Raw genomic sequence first — 16,625 nt, 5'->3', positions numbered from 1 at the left:
GGTCCTTAGAACACAAAACGTCAGAGCTGGGACAGGCCTGAGAACACAGAATGTCAGAGCTGGGAGAACCCTTGGAGCACAAAATGTCAGTGGTAGAGTGGCATTAAAAGAGTAAATGCTGGAGCTGAAAAGCTCAGGAGTGCCTCAATTTACCCAAGGTCACAAAAACAGTGGCCTGGTCAGATCCAGAAGCAGGGTTTCCCTGATGTGTAGACCAGATGGCTCATTTGCCACTTCTCTTTCAGGCCAAGGCCATAGGCCCCCTACTTCAGATTCTCTTTCTTCTAAATGAAGGTAGCAACCTAGTTCATCTCCATTTCAGATTCGACTTTGTCTATACCAAGGCTTCTCCCCGCACTGACATCCCATGGTTTGATATTCTGAGACAGATGGCCCAACGCAGACGCCCTCATCCAACCTGGGCTCTGGGCAGGATGAGAAAGCCAAGCTAAAAGAAAATCAAGAATAAAATCTTAATGAAAGATTACCAGCCTCCACTCAGAACAGCTGCCAAAATTATCCTATTAAAAGTTATTTGCAAGGCTTGGGGGGGCAGGGAGTGAGGTAGGAGAGATGAGATATTTACCTATTTTTATCTTGGTCTTTTAATGACTTTTTTTAAAAAGTTAGTAAATCAGTCCTATTTTGGTGGGGGAGGGGAGGGCAAGGGACAAGTAATGAAAAATGCAAAACATTTCAAAGTGTGAGTTATTGATGTTTCCCTCATCAGTCCCATTTAATTTATTTTTTTGTTTTCTTCAATTAGGAGAATCACTGTAGCATTTCATCTTTTGCGTTGATACCTGAAAAGCACTGGTGGGGTTTGCAGCTGCCTCAGTGACTCCAAATCCTTGAGGATTACTCTCAGCCCCAATACATGCTCTCCTTGATCTTTCTGCAGGGGATTTCTGGGGTACTCCATGGCCCGGGCACAGTGGTTGCCCTTCACCTCCCATAACCACCCTTCTCTGTTCCAGCTGAGAGGAAGAAAACTGCCTTAAATAAAGGCTAGTGGGTTAGAAGGGAGGCCACGCAGCAGGGAGAGAGACCAAGTGGTCAGGGCCAGTTGCTGGTTACACAAATTCAGCCTCCACACCACAACTCTAGGTTTTTGGCCCTTGAGCATCTTTTTTTTTTAATGAGAGCTCCAAAGCCTTAGCTAGAGAGGCAACTGGGCTACAAACATCTTTATAAAACAACTTTCAACTGAACATCAGTTTGTGTGTGTCTATGTATGTCTGTGTACACACACATATACCCACACATATGCCCATATATAAGCACATACATACACATACTTATATATGTATACATATACACATATAAACATGGTGTGACTTTATAACCCTGAGTTTACCCTTTCTCATCAGAGTTCAAAATCAGCCACAGAATCCCAGAGCTGGCCATCCCCTTGCAGACCACCCAGCAGTACAATGCACACCAGAAAGGGAACTAGGTCTCTAACAGCCTCCACTTGGGGACAGCCAGAGATAGGAACCTCAGTCCCTCTGAGGCATTCGGGGAACTTGCTCCTAGTTCCTCCTCATCTCACATCTCTCCAATATCTTCTCTCAGTTTCTCTATGGCCCCTCTCCCTTTTTTGAACATTTCTCTCTTCTTGTTCTCCTCTTCTCTGTCCAACTACTATTTCTTAAAGCATCCTTTGCTGGTTCTTCATCTAAGTCACACCCATTAACCATGTGTGTCCCTCCAAGACCTTGGCCTGGGCTCTTTACTTGGTCCTCCGTAGTATCTTATTTAATGACCTCATTCACTCCCAAGAGTTCAATTAGAACCTCTATGCAGTCAGTTCCCTGATCTCCATGTCCTGGGCTTGTGTCTCTCTCATGTAATAATACCACATCACCGATTTTTAGATATCTTGAACTTGATGTCCTGAAGGCATCTCAAACTTTCAACAGACTGACTAAGAAACTCATTATCTCCTCACCTCCACTCCCACCCTCAAAAGTCTTTCCCTTTCTCTACTTCCCAATTACTGTCAAAGGGACCACCATCCACTCACTCGGACACACAAGCTTGGTATCATCCAAGATGATTCATTCTCGCCATTCACCATTCATAGCCAATCTGTAGCTAAACCTTCTCATTTCTACCTCCCCATGTCTTGTGTGCATATACGTGTGTATCTATATATGCATATCTATATTATGTATCTATCCATCCATCTATCCACCTTATCTAGCTATCCATCTTACCTAGCTATCTTATCTGTCTATTCATCCATCCATCTGCATATCTATTTATCTTATCTATCCATCCATCCATCTATCTACCTATCTATCCATCTATCCATCCAAACATCCATCCATCTATCCATCTATCTAGTCATCCATCTACTTCCCCTTCTTTTCACCCACAAAGGCCTAATGCTATTCAAATCTACCTCTCTCCTGAACTACTGCCCAAGTCTTCTACCTTGTTTCTTGGCCTTCATCCTCTTCCTACTTCACTCACTTGCTAAAATTATTTTTCTAAAGCACAGACCTAATCTTCTCACCCCCCTCCCTCAAGAAGCTCCAATGGTTCTCAATTAGCTCCATGAGCAAAGAGGGCATCCTCTGTCCTTCACATCCTGGTCCCTTTCCACCTTCCCAGTCTTCTCACACTTTACTTCCCGGCACATCTTCACTCTCTCATCTCTTGTGCCTTTTCCATGGTTGTCTCCTATGCCTAGAATGTTCTGCTCTCTCCCCTCTGCCTCAGTTTCCTCAGATAAAATCCCAGTCCCTCTACACTCCTCCAAAATCACTTCTGTATAATCTATACATATTTAGTGTCACCTATTTACATGTTGTCTCCTTCATCAGACTGTGAGCTCTCAGAGGACAGGAAAAATGTTTTGGCTTTCCTCTGTATCCCTACAGCTTAAGATAGGGTCTGCCACACAGTAAGTACTTAACAAATATTTCTAACTAACTGATTTTACATAAAAGGAAAGAGATAGACAGAGAAGTGAAGTGATTTTCCTAGGGTCACACAGCTAGTAAGTATCTGGGGCAGGATTTGAACTCAGGCTTCCCAGATTCCAGTGCTCCATGTCCTTGACCACCTCAATGGCTCCACGAGAGGCAGAGGAGGGATTCCAGCTCAGCTCCGATCCCTCCAAACCCATCGCGCTTTTCCCTGCACCATACTGATTACCAGTGCCTCAGACAACAGTTAATGGACCAGGTTGCTGTCCAAACTCCCAGCAGGAAGAATGTTCCCAGGCTCTCTGTGTGTTTTCGGGGACTCATTTGCAGCAGCACCTGGGCGCTTTGTCTAAGCAAACACAGTTGTGAAAATCTAAGTGTGTCCCTCCCAGCTGTCACCCCTCCCCCTCCCCTCCACCCCTCATAGAACATCTGCTTAGAACCTATTTATACTCTTAACCGAAAGGGGAGTTATCAACCCCATCACAGGCTGAGGCTGTAGATTACATAGGCCCCAGCTGCATTAGTCATAACAGAAGAAACACCACAAGTTTGCAGAATCATTCTTATTTCCCACTTGGTCGGGGCCTGTGAGAGGTGGAAGGAATAATCATTTATCAGAAGGGGGAGTATGGTTCCAGGCACTTTGTTTCCCCAGATGACAATGGGGTTATCAAGAGTATAGCTCCAACCGAGTCTGGGTAGAAAGTGGAAGCCATCTCATGAGTCAGAACCACTGGAGGCCAAAGGGACAGAGAGGGAAAGCCACAAATGGTCTGGTTGTCCCACAGTGGAAAATTCAAGAATTTTCCGTCCTGAGATAAACAGAAAACTCTTTTTTTTTTTTTTTTTTTGGACTAATATGATGGGAGTGAGGGGGAGGGAGTAGGAGAAGGATAGAATGAAGGAGACCACTGAGGTATCAAGTCAGATTTCTAGCTCTGTTACTGCCCCTGTGACCTTGGGCAAGTTCCTCTGGACCCTTTTTCACTTCTTCATGAGCAAAATGAGGGGACTGGAATAAATAACCACTAAGGCCCCCCTAGCTCTGACACTCTCTGTTCTGAGTTCCCTCTCAGCTCCAGGGTTCCATCTTCTAAGATCCCCCTCAGCTACAAAGTGCCATGTTCAAAGGTCCCTTCCATCTTGGACATTCTGTGTTCTAAGGTCCCTTCCACCTCTGACATTCTGTGTTCCAAGGGCCATCCCAGCTCTGACACTCTGGGTTCTAAGTCCCTCCCAGCTCTGACATCCTATGTTCTAAGGATCTTCCAGCTTCGACAGTCTACGTTCTAAGGTCCCTTCCAGCTCTGACATTCTTAGTTCTAAGGCCCTCTCAACTCTGATGTTCTGTGTTCTAAGGGCCCTCTCAATTCTGATATCCTGTGTCCTAAGGGTTGTCCCAGCTCTGACATTCTAGGTTCTAAAGTCCCTCCAAGGTCTAACATTCTATGGCTCCTATTAAGAGGTAAGAATGCATAGGCAGAATGATACCATAATTTTGAGGACCTTGAAGTTCAGACACCAAAATACAGAGATGGCCTAGAACAGTCCTGAGCTGGGAGTCAGGGCTCTTGGGCTGAGGCCTCCACCTACCACTGTATTTATGCTTCATGTCACTTTTTGGTCTCTAGGCCTCCACTTTCTCCACTGTCAAAGGAGGAGACTAAAGATAGATGATAAAAAAAAAAAAGCTTCTCCAAGGGCTGGGCTTTAACCCTGCTATTCTACTCTGCAGGACAGGATTCAGAACTAGCAAGGACCTCAGGAACCAAACAGTCCAGTTCCCTCATTTGACTGAAGAAAGAAAGGTCCAGAAATGAGAGACTGACTTGGACAAGGACACAAGGTCAGGGGCAGACTTGGGTTATGTCCCAGTGAGCCTAACTTTCAGCTTGGGGCTCTCTGGGCATTGAATTCTATCTAGAATCACAAAACCCCAGAGGGAGAAAGGACCTGAGATGATCTCTGTTGTAAGCTGTACTTGAACATGAACCCCCTCAGCAACATCTGAGACAAGACCAACACCTAGTTGAGCGCCTTCATTTTATAGATACAGGTAGCAGAGTGAAAAGGGCACTGAACCTGGAATCAGGAGGGCCTGAGTTCAAATCTGATTCAGAAATTTACTAGCCGTGTGACCCTGCGCAAGTCACTTGATCCCGATTACCTACAAAAAAAAAAAGAAAATTGAACCACTGGCTCTGATGACCCCAGTCCAACTGGCTCCAGCTTCCCCCTAAGTTAGAAACAGGGCACCAGAACATGAGAACCATCGCCTCCCTTGTTTGGATATTGCCCTTCTGTTCCTGCAACCTCAGACTCCATGTCACAACAAGCCACCAAGTGCTTTCTATCTAACCTGGGACCCTCTTTCTGCCAGGAAACTCCCTTCTCAAGAACTTACTGCCATGACCTATCATTGATTGCCATTTCCTTCTCTAGCTCATTTTACAGATGAGGAAACTGAGGGAAACAAGGTTAAATGACTTGCCCAGGTTCACACTAGTGAGTGTCTGAGGCTAGATTTGAACTCAGGTCTTCCTAACTCACTCTAGAGCAGGAAGACCCTTGAGAGGATCATCTCATCAAACTCCCTCATTCTACAGGCGTGGAAACTGAGGCCCAGGGACATTAAATGAGGCAGGGGGGTGGGATAGTGGATAGAGCACTGGATTTGAAGTCAGAAAGGCTTGAGTACAAAACTCAGACTTTACCAGCTGGGTGAGTGACCTTCAAGACAAGTCACTTAATCACCCTCAGCCCAAAAACGGGGATTCATAATCACAAACTACTTCATAGGGTTGCTTTTTCTGAATATTAAATGAAAAAAACATTGGTAAAGAACTTCTCAAATCTCAATGGGTTATTCAAGAGCTGGCTACTATTGATGATGCTGGTGGTGATGGCACAGGTCACACAAGGTCACACAGGCAGTAAGCATCTAACCATTTAGGAAGTCCAGCGGATATGTGTGTTCGTCCTTCGTTGCCAAAGAAGACCATGCCATCAGAGAAATGATGACATGACTTGCACTTGACTTTATTCTGAGTGAGGGAGGGCTGTGCAGGTCACCAGCCTCACTTCTCCTCCAGAGCCATCTGAATCCAGTGACCAGACATTCATCAGGATGACTGGAGATGACCCAGGATGAGGCAATTGGGGTTAAGTGACTTTCCCAAGGTCACATAGCTAGTGAGTGTCAAGTGTCTGAGGTGAGATTTGAACTCAGGTCTTCCTGACTCCTGCACTGGTGCTCTATCCACTGCACCACCTAGCTGCCTCCAGTCCAGCAGATAATTAGTGACTGGACGTAGAATTAGAGATCATACACTGGGAACTCAAAGAGACCTTAGGTCCCACCCAGTGTAACCCCCTAACTTGACAGATGAGGAAACTGAGGCCCAGAAAAGTTCAATGTCTTGCATGAAGTCCCACGTGGAGTTAAGTGTGAGAGCTACATGTGGAACCCAAGTCCTAATTTCAAATCTGGTATATGTCCAATGTACCTCCTGTCTTTGAATCTCACCTCAGATACTTATTAGCTAGAGGATTCTGAACAAGTCAGTAAAATGAAGTTTCTTCATGTGTCAAAGGGCAATGACAGCTGCAGCCCTCAGAGGGCTGTGGTGAGGATCAGATGAGACAACAGATGTAGACCTGAAAGTACCATTATAGAATGACATTATTACTATTAGGTCCCTCTCCTAATTTCCAGGCAGCTAGGTGGTATAGTGGATAGAACACTGGAAATCAGGAAGATTCATCTCCCTATGTTCAAATCCAGCCTCAGACACCTACTAGCTGTGTGACCCTGGGCAAGTCATTTCACCCTGTTTGCCTCAGTTTCCTCATCTGTCAAATGAGCTGGAGAAGGAAATGGTAGACCACTCCAACATCTCTGCCAAGAAAACCCCAAATGGGGTCGCGAAGAGTCAGTCAAAACCAAACAACAATCTCCCAATTCCCACAATTTATAGAAAGTTGATTTTCCCAAGCTTTACCTGCCAACCTCAAAAACAACTACACTTCTCCCCACCCTCCCACAACCAAAAAACAAAACAAAACCCCATGCTAAAAATTAAGACAAAACTGTTCAGGGAAGGCAGTGCTCCCAAGCGACAGGACCTTCGATCCCTCATGCTCCAGTGGTCCAAACACCCAGTCTCATCAGGCTGGCAGCTTCTCAGTGTTACGGGAACCTAGTCAATCTCTCAGTCCTCACGCCAATTTGCATATGATTACCCAGGAACCCCCGCGCCCACATTCCACTTTTGCAAATTCCCACCCGTTTTGTGTCATAAATAAGATAGGAGACAGAAAACTAATACAGGCCTGTGATGCATTATTCATGCTGCATAGTGTTGTTATGAAAGATTTACAACAGCTAATACATTCAAACTCAGTTTGGGCACTAAATGTGAAAATTAAGGGTGGGAATGCCAGGGTAGGGGAACTGAGGGGGGGTGGACACAATTCTGTAAACTCTGTTTATGCTGAGGGGCCTCGAGATGTTTTCTCCTTGTCGTGTTTACTGACAAGAAATATCAGTGATGGGGTCAGAGGGCAGAGCCTAAGAGCCGAGGAGACAGTGGGAACTAGGAGACGCCAAAGTCAGAGAGAACAATTATGATGGAGGACGTTATCTTGCCGTAAGTGCCCTTCATGTATACAGCTCCAAGCCTGAGGCATCTCGAACTCGAGGCCCTCCATTGAGCCACTTCCTGATTACCATCCTCTCCCTGCTGCCAGCTGCCTCTCCACCCTCAGCCTTTCAACTTGAGTCTCCAGTGTGATGAAGTACACACACGTAGCCGGCTTCCTTGCACCCTTATGATAAGCCTAGCGAGGGGCAGGGCATAGATCTACAGTTAGGAGGGAACCCTGGAAGCCCTCACATCACATAGGAGTCAACCGAGAGGCCCAAAGTCTAGCTAACTTGTCCAAGATCATGCAGGCAAGATTTGAACACAGGTCCTCTGATTAGAAAACCAGTGCTCTGTCCACTACCTGCTCAATGTGTATCCCTATTTTACAGTTGGTGACTGTGTAGTGTGAAAGAGCACAGGAATTAGGGTCAAAGAACCTGACTTCATTAATTCATTAAGCATTATTAAGTGCTTACTGTGGGCCAGAGGCTATAAGGCTACAGAGACATGAGGGAAGCAGGCTTTGCCTTCACACCTGCACAGAGAAATAAAACCAAATTACATACAAATACAAAAACTTAAATGAAGGCTGGACCAGTTCCTGGGTCACCTTGGGCAAACCACTCCACTGGGTAACTTTTCCTCACGTGTGAAAATTAAAGCCAGCTCTTTATAACTCAAGGTCTGAAAGATCTCTGACCTAGACACCTTGTGATCCTCGGCAAGGTGCTCAGCTTGATGGTGTCCCCATACAAATGCCTAAGATCATAAATTGGGAGGTAAATGTCAATCTGCACTGGTGGAGGGAATGGATCATTGGGGATTCCCTTCATGGAGGAAATCACAGGTTCTGGTTAAAAATAAAAATAAGGTTGGGACAGAATAGATGATGTCTAAGATGCCTCTCGAGTCAGAGGTCCCAGGTTCAAGTCTTGCCTTTGACACAACCTGTGTGGTCTTAGGCAAGTCCATTCATTTCTCTGGGCCTCTGTACAATGAGGTAGTAAGACTGGATGGCATCCCAGGTTCCTTCTAGCTCTAATTCTGTGATCCTCTATGATCTTCCAAGAGAATCCATTCCACTTTTTGGACAATTCTAATGTTAGGAGGCTCCATAGTGCAGAGAGTAGGAATGCATGGGTCTGGAGTCAGGAAGACCCATCTTCAAATCTGGCCTCTGACACATATTAACTGTGTGACCCTGGGTAAGTCACTTAACCCTATTTGCCTTGGTTTCCTCATCTGTAAAATTAACAGGAGAAGTGAATGGCAAACCACTCCAGACCCCCAACAGGGTCACGGAGAGTCAGACAGGACTGAACAACTTGAACTACTTTCTACAAGTCTTGACTTTGCAGTTCTGGCCTCCATGACTGTACACAAGTACACCTGGTAGGCTGTCCCACTTGAAATCTGCCTCTCAGAATGCTCAAATTCAAGGCTTAGCTTGAGTGCCCCCTCCCCTACAAAGCCTTTCTGCGTTGTCCCACCCAAACAGTCCTCTTCTCCCTTATTTTCCCTGGTCATCATTATCTGTGTCCATGGCGTATCCCTCCCTCCAAGAGAATGGAGGCCAATGAGGGCAGGGATTGACTCACAACTCTCCTTGTACACACTCCACCTGGCACAATATCAGGCACAAACCAGGGGCTTAGTAAATGTTTGCACAGGAAGATGCTCCTGACCCTACTAGGACACACGCTTTGACTGGTGACTTTCAGGTTGCTCTGAACCATCCACATTCGCTCACTGGTGATTAATGGCTCAAACTGTCAAGACAAGTTGGTAGTTGTGGGGGGTCAGGGGATGAGAGGAGATAAGGACATGGGCCATGGACTGGAGACAAGCTCACTGGTCTGCACCAAACCCTGTCAGCACTTCCACCAAGCTAAGCAGTCAGCCAGAGGGCTCGCTGAATGCTTGGTCAATGAATCTGACTCATTGCTTCCCCCACGCCCTACTTTTTGAAGCTTAGAATCAGCACCTTAAGATTCTATAAGATATAAAGTGACACAGTGGATTGAGCAGTGGGTCTGAGTTCAAATCCAGCTGTGGGACCCTGGGCAAGTCACTTAATTTCTGTATGCCTCAGTTTCCTCATCTGTAAAATGGGGCAGAGTGAATAATTATGTTATGAGGATGAAATAAGATATTTGTAAAGTGTTTAGCATAGTGCCTGGCACACAGAGTATAGGCTATATAAAAATTAGCTATTATCATTACTATTACTCAGAGAAAAACCCAAACCAGTTAAGCATTGTACCATAAATGGTATGAATGGATCAAGGGCCTGAGATACATTCGCTCAGTCCCTTACCACCAGGCAACAGCATGAGGAAAAACAGCAAACCCTCCATTCCAGAAGGAAAGAAGGAGGGGGAACAGGTCAGTGCCCACATGAACAAGGTGGGGGTTTGGACTATGTGGTCTCAAAAGTCCCTCCAGGGCCAATGTTCTTTCAACATTAACATTCCATGTTGTGAAGTCAATTCAACAAGTGCTTACTGAAGGCCTAACGTGGGCCGGGCTCTGAGCTCAGTACTGGAGATGCACAGACAAAATAAACAATTCTTGACCTCAAGGAGTTCACCTTCTACTGGGGAGACACACCATGAACATGGATAAGTAAAAGGCAGAAGTATGATGGGGTTCCACTCTCTGTTCTAAGTAAGGTCCCTCTCAATTCTGACATCCCCTGTTCTAAGACTTTATCCAATGCTGACATTCTGTGTTCCAAGGTCCCTCCCAGCTCTGACATCCTGTGTTAAAAGATCCCTCCCAACTTTGACATTCTGTGTTCCAAAGGCCCTCTCAGCTCTGACATCCTGTGTTAAAAGATCCCTCCCAACTTTGACATTCTGTGTTCCAAAGGCCCTCTCAGCTCTGACATCCTGTGTTCTAAGGGCCCTCCCAGCTCTGACATTCAGTGTTCTAAGATCCCTCCTAGCTCTGACAATCTGGGTTCCAAGATCCCTCCCAGTTGTGACATTCTAGGTTCTATGATCCCTCTCAGCTCTGAGATTCTGGGTTCTAAGGGCTTTCCCAGCTCTGACATACTGTGTTCTAAGGGCCCTCCAAGCTCTGACATCCTGTGTTCTAAGGGGCCACCCCAGATCTAATACTCAACTTTCCAATTCTAAATAATGTAATCTGCATTCTGCCTATAGTACTCCACAGCAGGGGGAAGTGGATGAGTGTTATTAGCAAAGTCTTCCTAACAAAAATGAAGGTGTCTTTGGAGACACTGCCTTGAGAAGAAAATGTCCTGTTTTCTAACCATATGGGACTCGGGAATGTGGAAATGAATTTCCTCCTCCCGGTCACCTGGGTCCATCTATAGGGAACTAGGCCAAAGGGCAGAGCACCCAGGGGTTCAGTCCCCATTGGACCATCCCCCTCCCACAGCCTCAGTCACAAATGGGGCGGGTGGGTTGAGGATAGATGAGAGGCATCCTTGCCAGCTGGGTCGAATCCGTTTTCCTTAAATTAAGATGCAAGCATCATCTCAGCCTGCTTCCCCCTCCAGCAATCAGAGAAAATGAACTCCAAAAAGACTGGATTAGACTTTGAAGGTGGCGATCTAGATAATGAACGTGGAGGCCGCTGTGTTGACACAGGCCCTGGGTGCGTGACATTACTCCTTTGACAGTCCCTGCCACGCCCCCTCCAAGAGAATCGAGGTGCTGAGCCATCAGCCGGGCAGCAATCACCACACACGAGGTCTGATGTCTGCAGTGTCAGCAGAGCAGCCGTCAGGCAGGGATGAGAGGAAGGGATGGCACACGGGGCTTAAGAAGAGATCTGGTATGTGAACTGACCAGACCACGGCCAGAGGTCCCAATGTCCCTCTAACTGGGGTGGACCAAAGCCATCCAAGAATGTGGCAGTCTCAGTCTCCCAAAGACTAGGAGAGAGGTGCTCCACCCCAAGGATGTTCAAAAAAACTGGAATGGGCTGGAGTTAGGGAAGGAATTAGCATTCATTAAGTGCTACACACCATGCTAAGTGCTTTACTAGTATTGTCTCATTTGATATTCAAAACCACCCTGGGAAGTAGGTGCTATTATTAATCTCATTTTACAGGTGAGGAAACTGAGGCAGACAAAGATTAATTGGTTGCAAGGAAGATGTGGGTATGATTTAGCTCAGAAAAATCCTAAGGCAGCAAGTGGGAAAGCCAACACTTTGGAATATGTACCACATAAGTTCCGAAGTCCAAAATAGCCCTTCCTCCTACGCAGGGATTAGCCCAAGGGATGACCCAGAGAGGTCAAGAAACAGATTCAAAGATTTTAGACAAACGTATGAACAACTGAGCCATTGAGGCTAAGGAGAGAGATGTGAAGAGAGGCCTGACATCTAAAAGGAGGCTCAAAAAAGCCAAGCAAGCCCTCTCTGTTCTCCCTCTACCTCCCCCGTTCCCCTCCGCACAAATGGCTTTTGTCTAACAAAGAGCTTTCCTCAGAGCAACCCTGTGGGTTAAGTATGGGGGCTCCTGTCCCCATTTTCCAGACAAGAAAAGCAAGGTTTTGAACATGGCTTGCCCAAGGACACATGCCTACCACCCATCTAAGACAGTGACAGAAGGTACCGCAGAGATCAATCCAACGCCCTCATTGTGAAGAGATGGAAATCCAGAGAGTGAAAGCACCAGGTCTTCTGCCCTAGTCAGATCCCATATGGAGAAATCATTCTGGACACCACAAGAAAAGTCAGATGGTGTCCAGGAGGAGCAGGAGGAATGGGAGAGGGCTTTGAGCCAGGAACACATGGAGATAGGGGAGATGAAGTGGGAATCTCAGTGGAGTACAAAGATTTGAGGGGATGCCATCTTCGGTGTCTGAAGGGCTGTCCACTGAAGAGGGAGAAGACTTCTCCTTGCTCAGGCCTCAGAAGAGATGAGAAGTGACAGAGGGAAAGTGAAGAGTTCGGCTTAGGATGGACTTCCTGTGGGGGAGAGCTGTCCAATATGGCATGGGCTGGGCCTTGGTGAGCATGGGCTCCCTGCCACTGAAGCCCAGGATGGACGACTGTTTGTACATGCTACACACAGTGGGAGTGGGCCCTGCTGGGGGCACATTCCCTTCCGGGATACCTGGCACTAGATAACTGTTGAGTTATCTTCCAATCTCGTGATGCCATGACTCCTCACAATACTATCTGGCATTCATGCAGTCCTACACTTTGCAAAGTGTTTTACACATTATCTCATTTAGTCCTCAGGAAGTAGGGGCTGCTATTATCCCCATTTTACAGATGAGGAAATGGAGAAAAGGTTAAGGTTACATAGCTATGAAGTATCTGAAGCAAGACTTAAACCTGGACCTTCATAACTCCAAGTCCAATAATCTATTCACTGAGCTTTTCTTTTATCAGTTGGCTTTTGTTCAGTAGTGAGACTTTGCAGACAGATGTCCCAGTTTTGCGCACGCGCACACACACACACACACACACACACACACACACACACACACACACACACACACAGAGTCACAATGGACACTGAGCCCAAAAACACTCCAGCTCGCTCCCCCTGTGATGGGGAGAACTAGAAGGGGGAAGGCCGGAGGACAGAAGACAAAGGATGGCCCAGGCTGTCATTAGCTGCCATTTCCAGAGCCTCCATGGCTGTCAATTGGGCCCCATTTCTATTCCATTCCAAACTGCAGGAGCAACTCTTTATTAAATATGGATAGCATTCACCTTGTTACAGTACAGAATGGAAAAATGATTGTGTGTGCCGAAGGCTCGCTGCCTGCATCTCGCTGGGCCCTGAAACTTTTCAATTTGGCTGGACTGCTGCGTGCTCGGGCTTCTGCTGCTCCAGGCCCCCGCCATCCCTCCCTCCCCCCACGGTGCTCCAGCATGGTGTAAAATGCAGGTGAAAGGCCATATTGATCCCCTTTTAAGAGCCTCAAGCACAGAGCTAGTCTTAAATCATCACAGCCGCAAGCTGGAGGATGCTGTGCACTCCGGCCCTAGGTGGGCAGCCGGGAGTCATCCTTTCAGGAGGCTGGCTGTGTGGGTCAGGGCCATGTTGGAGAGGTGCAGGGGAAAGAGAGCAGAAGAGATAAAGGAGAGGTCAGAGAGGAGCAGGACACCAACTGGAGGGAGTTTTCCCTTTTGCATCCTACAAGGATAGAAGGGGAAAAAAACCCCACCCACCTCAGGATGTGCATGGTTTAAGACAATAGAGAGAAGGCCAAGGACCATCTGCCCAGCCTTCCCTGGGAAGACTGGGTTAACAAGCCCTGGTCCTCATGCCCAGGGGTGGGACAGACTTTAGCAGGCATGATGCTCCCTCCCACATCAAAATACAACGGAGGGATCCAGATCAGACTTGGAGAAAAGTTCCTGACCTCTAAAGAAAGCTAAATGTGTACCAAGAAGACAAAGGCCTCTAGAATGTTAAAGAGCGGACATGGGGAGAACAGCCCAGACTCTGTCCCCAGTAAGCCTCAATCCTTGGGTGTGCTCAGGCAAGTCACCTTCTCTCCCGGAGCCTCAGATACTCCAATGGAAAATGAGGGGATTGGCCTGGAGGACTTTCAGTGTTCCTCTAGATTTAAATTTGCAATCTTACCAGCTCTGATCTTCTACAGTGTCCCAGCTCTGACACTCTGGGTTCTAAGGGCCTCCCAGCTCTGACATCCTGTGTTCTACGCCCCTTCCCGGCTCTGACACCCTGTGTTCTAAGTCCCCTCCCAGCTATGACACCCTGTGTTCTAAGGGCTCTCCCAGTTGTGACATTCTCTTCTTCAAAAATACTCCTCTAACATTCTATGGTTCTAATGCGGGGTGCGGCCCCCCCTTGTACAGTCAAATTCCAAAGATGTTAAAAGTCAAAGATGAAAAAGCTGTTTCAGATACAAATCAGCCCTAGAACATCTGAGGATGGAAAACCCAATATCTCTTTTGCTTACCTGCCAAGTCAGGACAGGAAGGGGAAGAGAGAGAGGAAAGACAAACAGACAGACAGACATAGAGAGGAGAGGAAAGAAGGGGAGGGGAGGGAAGAGGGAGGGAGAGAGAGAGAAGGGTGGAAGAAGGGAGGACAGGAAATAGAGTAGCACTGATGTCTCCCTCTACTAGGAGCTCTCAGCTGTCGGGGGCTGGAGGGGGATGACAAGAGTTATGGGAGAGGTGACAGAAATCATCGCTGGGCTCTTCTCTGATCAGGGAAATAACAAGAATGCAACTCTAAAATCTTTTTGGAGGGGATGAGAGTTAAGGGTGCAGGAAGCTCAGAAACTTCCTCTCAAGGGACAACACTATGTCACAGAAAGAGCCTGCATTGAGGGTCAAAGGACCTGAGTTTGAATCTCAGCTCTGCTAACTCAGTGACCTTCGGTACGTGACTTCTCTTCTCTACTTTTGTGACCTATAAAATGGCCAGTAGGTGGGAAGGGGAGAAAACTAGATGAACTTTTCCTATCATCCTAGAAGCCTCTGAGTCTTCCTATCTTCTCTCCCCACTGCTGCTGACGCCTCTACTTTGAGAGATGTCCTGATAACACCAAAAGGATCCTAAAAATCGACAAATCCCTTTAGATAATCTTAGGAGACATGGGCAGGGGGACTGCCTAAGCAGCCCCTGGCAAGGACAAACCCCAACCCCAACCTCCAGGGTAGCTGTGAGGGATAGCAATGAAGGAAGGTCAGCCCATGTCTTCCATCTGGGGGCCTCTACCCCTGGACAAACACTAGAAAAAGCCTGGCCAGGCTAGAGAAGGCTGGAAGGGATCAAGGAGGCCTTGAGGGATGGGGCAGGGCATGCTAAACCCAGCTCTACTTGTCACTCTCCATCCTTTGTGGAATAAAACCCAGAAACCAACCAAAAGATTTTTGGAACTTACCCAAACAACGAGTCCCCTCACCCCTCTCAAACTTTCCTAAAGGCCTGGGTGAGCTCCCTACCCTGCATTATATTAACTGTGAATGTGTCTTATCCCTACAGGAGATCCTACATTCCTTGGGGAGTCTTTGTCTTTTCTTCCCAATACTCAGGCATATTATAGTGACTTAGCAAAGGCTAGATGACTGACAGACTTACTACCATGCTTTGCACACAGTAGGAGCTTAATTAATGTTGCTGCACAAATTTTCTAGTCTAACCATAGTTAACAGAGTGAATATCTGAATCGCAGACAAATAGGACAGTTCAGATGAGAGCCCAAGACCTGACTCCAAACCCAGCACCCTCTCCAAGAGAGCAGCTGGCACTAAGCTAGAACCTAATGATTCCAGATTCACTAAGCCAGGATGATGCACCTAGCCCACATTGAGCCCTGAGCTGCTGAGGAAGGAAATACAAAGATTAAGTATGACTAGAGGATGCACAAAATCAACCTCTCAGAAGGACTGAAGAGCCAGTCCCACAAGCTAGAGTGCAGGGACCAGGAGAGAGCAGATGAAGCCAGGAACAGGGGCTTATACCTGAGTCTGCAAAGTGGCAGGATCCAGCACGGTGACCTGGTGCCCACAGCTGGCCCACACAGCGTCCTCCAGGCTCAGTACGGTCCGGACGGGCCCTGGGCCCACAGTCAAGCAGGTTGGTGGGCTCTCCATGTCCCATAGTCCCCCTGGAGAGAAAAAAAGTTATGGGGTTATAAAATGTCAGAACGAAAACTTTAGATTATAAAAAGGTGGAGATGGAAGAGTCCTTAGAATGTAGAATGTTAGAGCTGGGAGGACCCTTAGAATACAGAATGTCAGAGCTGGAAGGGCCCTTAGAACACAGGATGTCAGGGCTGGGTGGGCCCTTAGAACACAGGATGACAGAACTGGGTGGGCCCTTAGAACACAGGATGTCAGGGCTGGGTGGACCCTTAGAACACAGGATGTCAGGGCTGGGTGGGCCCTTAGAACACAGGATGACAGGACTGGGTGGGCCCTTAGAACACAGGATGTCAGGGCTGGGTGGACCCTTAGAACACAGGATGTCAGGGCTGGGTGGGCCCTTAGAACACAGGATGACAGGACTGGGTGGGCCCTTAGAACACAGGATGACAGAACTGGGAGGGCCCTTAGAACACAGGAT

General features: G+C 47.2%; 1 protein-coding gene across 15 annotated transcripts in view; it reads right to left on the bottom strand.

Annotated features, from left to right (window-relative positions):
• The window catches only part of ARHGEF10L (Rho guanine nucleotide exchange factor 10 like), a 250,377-nt gene that overhangs the window by 27,611 nt on the left and 206,141 nt on the right, over positions 1–16,625 (bottom strand). For all 15 annotated transcript variants that reach the window (XR_011967038.1, XR_011967037.1, XM_072609073.1 and 12 more), the window contains one exon: positions 16,022–16,167. Coding sequence is in view for 13 of the 15 variants with exons in the window: in XM_072609073.1 (XP_072465174.1) it covers positions 16,022–16,167 (146 nt within the window). In the remaining 2 variants the exon portion in view is untranslated. The remainder of the gene's footprint in view (positions 1–16,021; positions 16,168–16,625) is intronic.

The sequence above is a fragment of the Notamacropus eugenii genome, chromosome 5, assembly GCF_028372415.1.
Source record: "Notamacropus eugenii isolate mMacEug1 chromosome 5, mMacEug1.pri_v2, whole genome shotgun sequence".
Taxonomy (NCBI): Eukaryota; Metazoa; Chordata; class Mammalia; order Diprotodontia; family Macropodidae; genus Notamacropus; species Notamacropus eugenii.
Note: the sequence above shows the minus strand (reverse complement) of the source record. Positions and strands in the feature narration are given on the sequence as shown.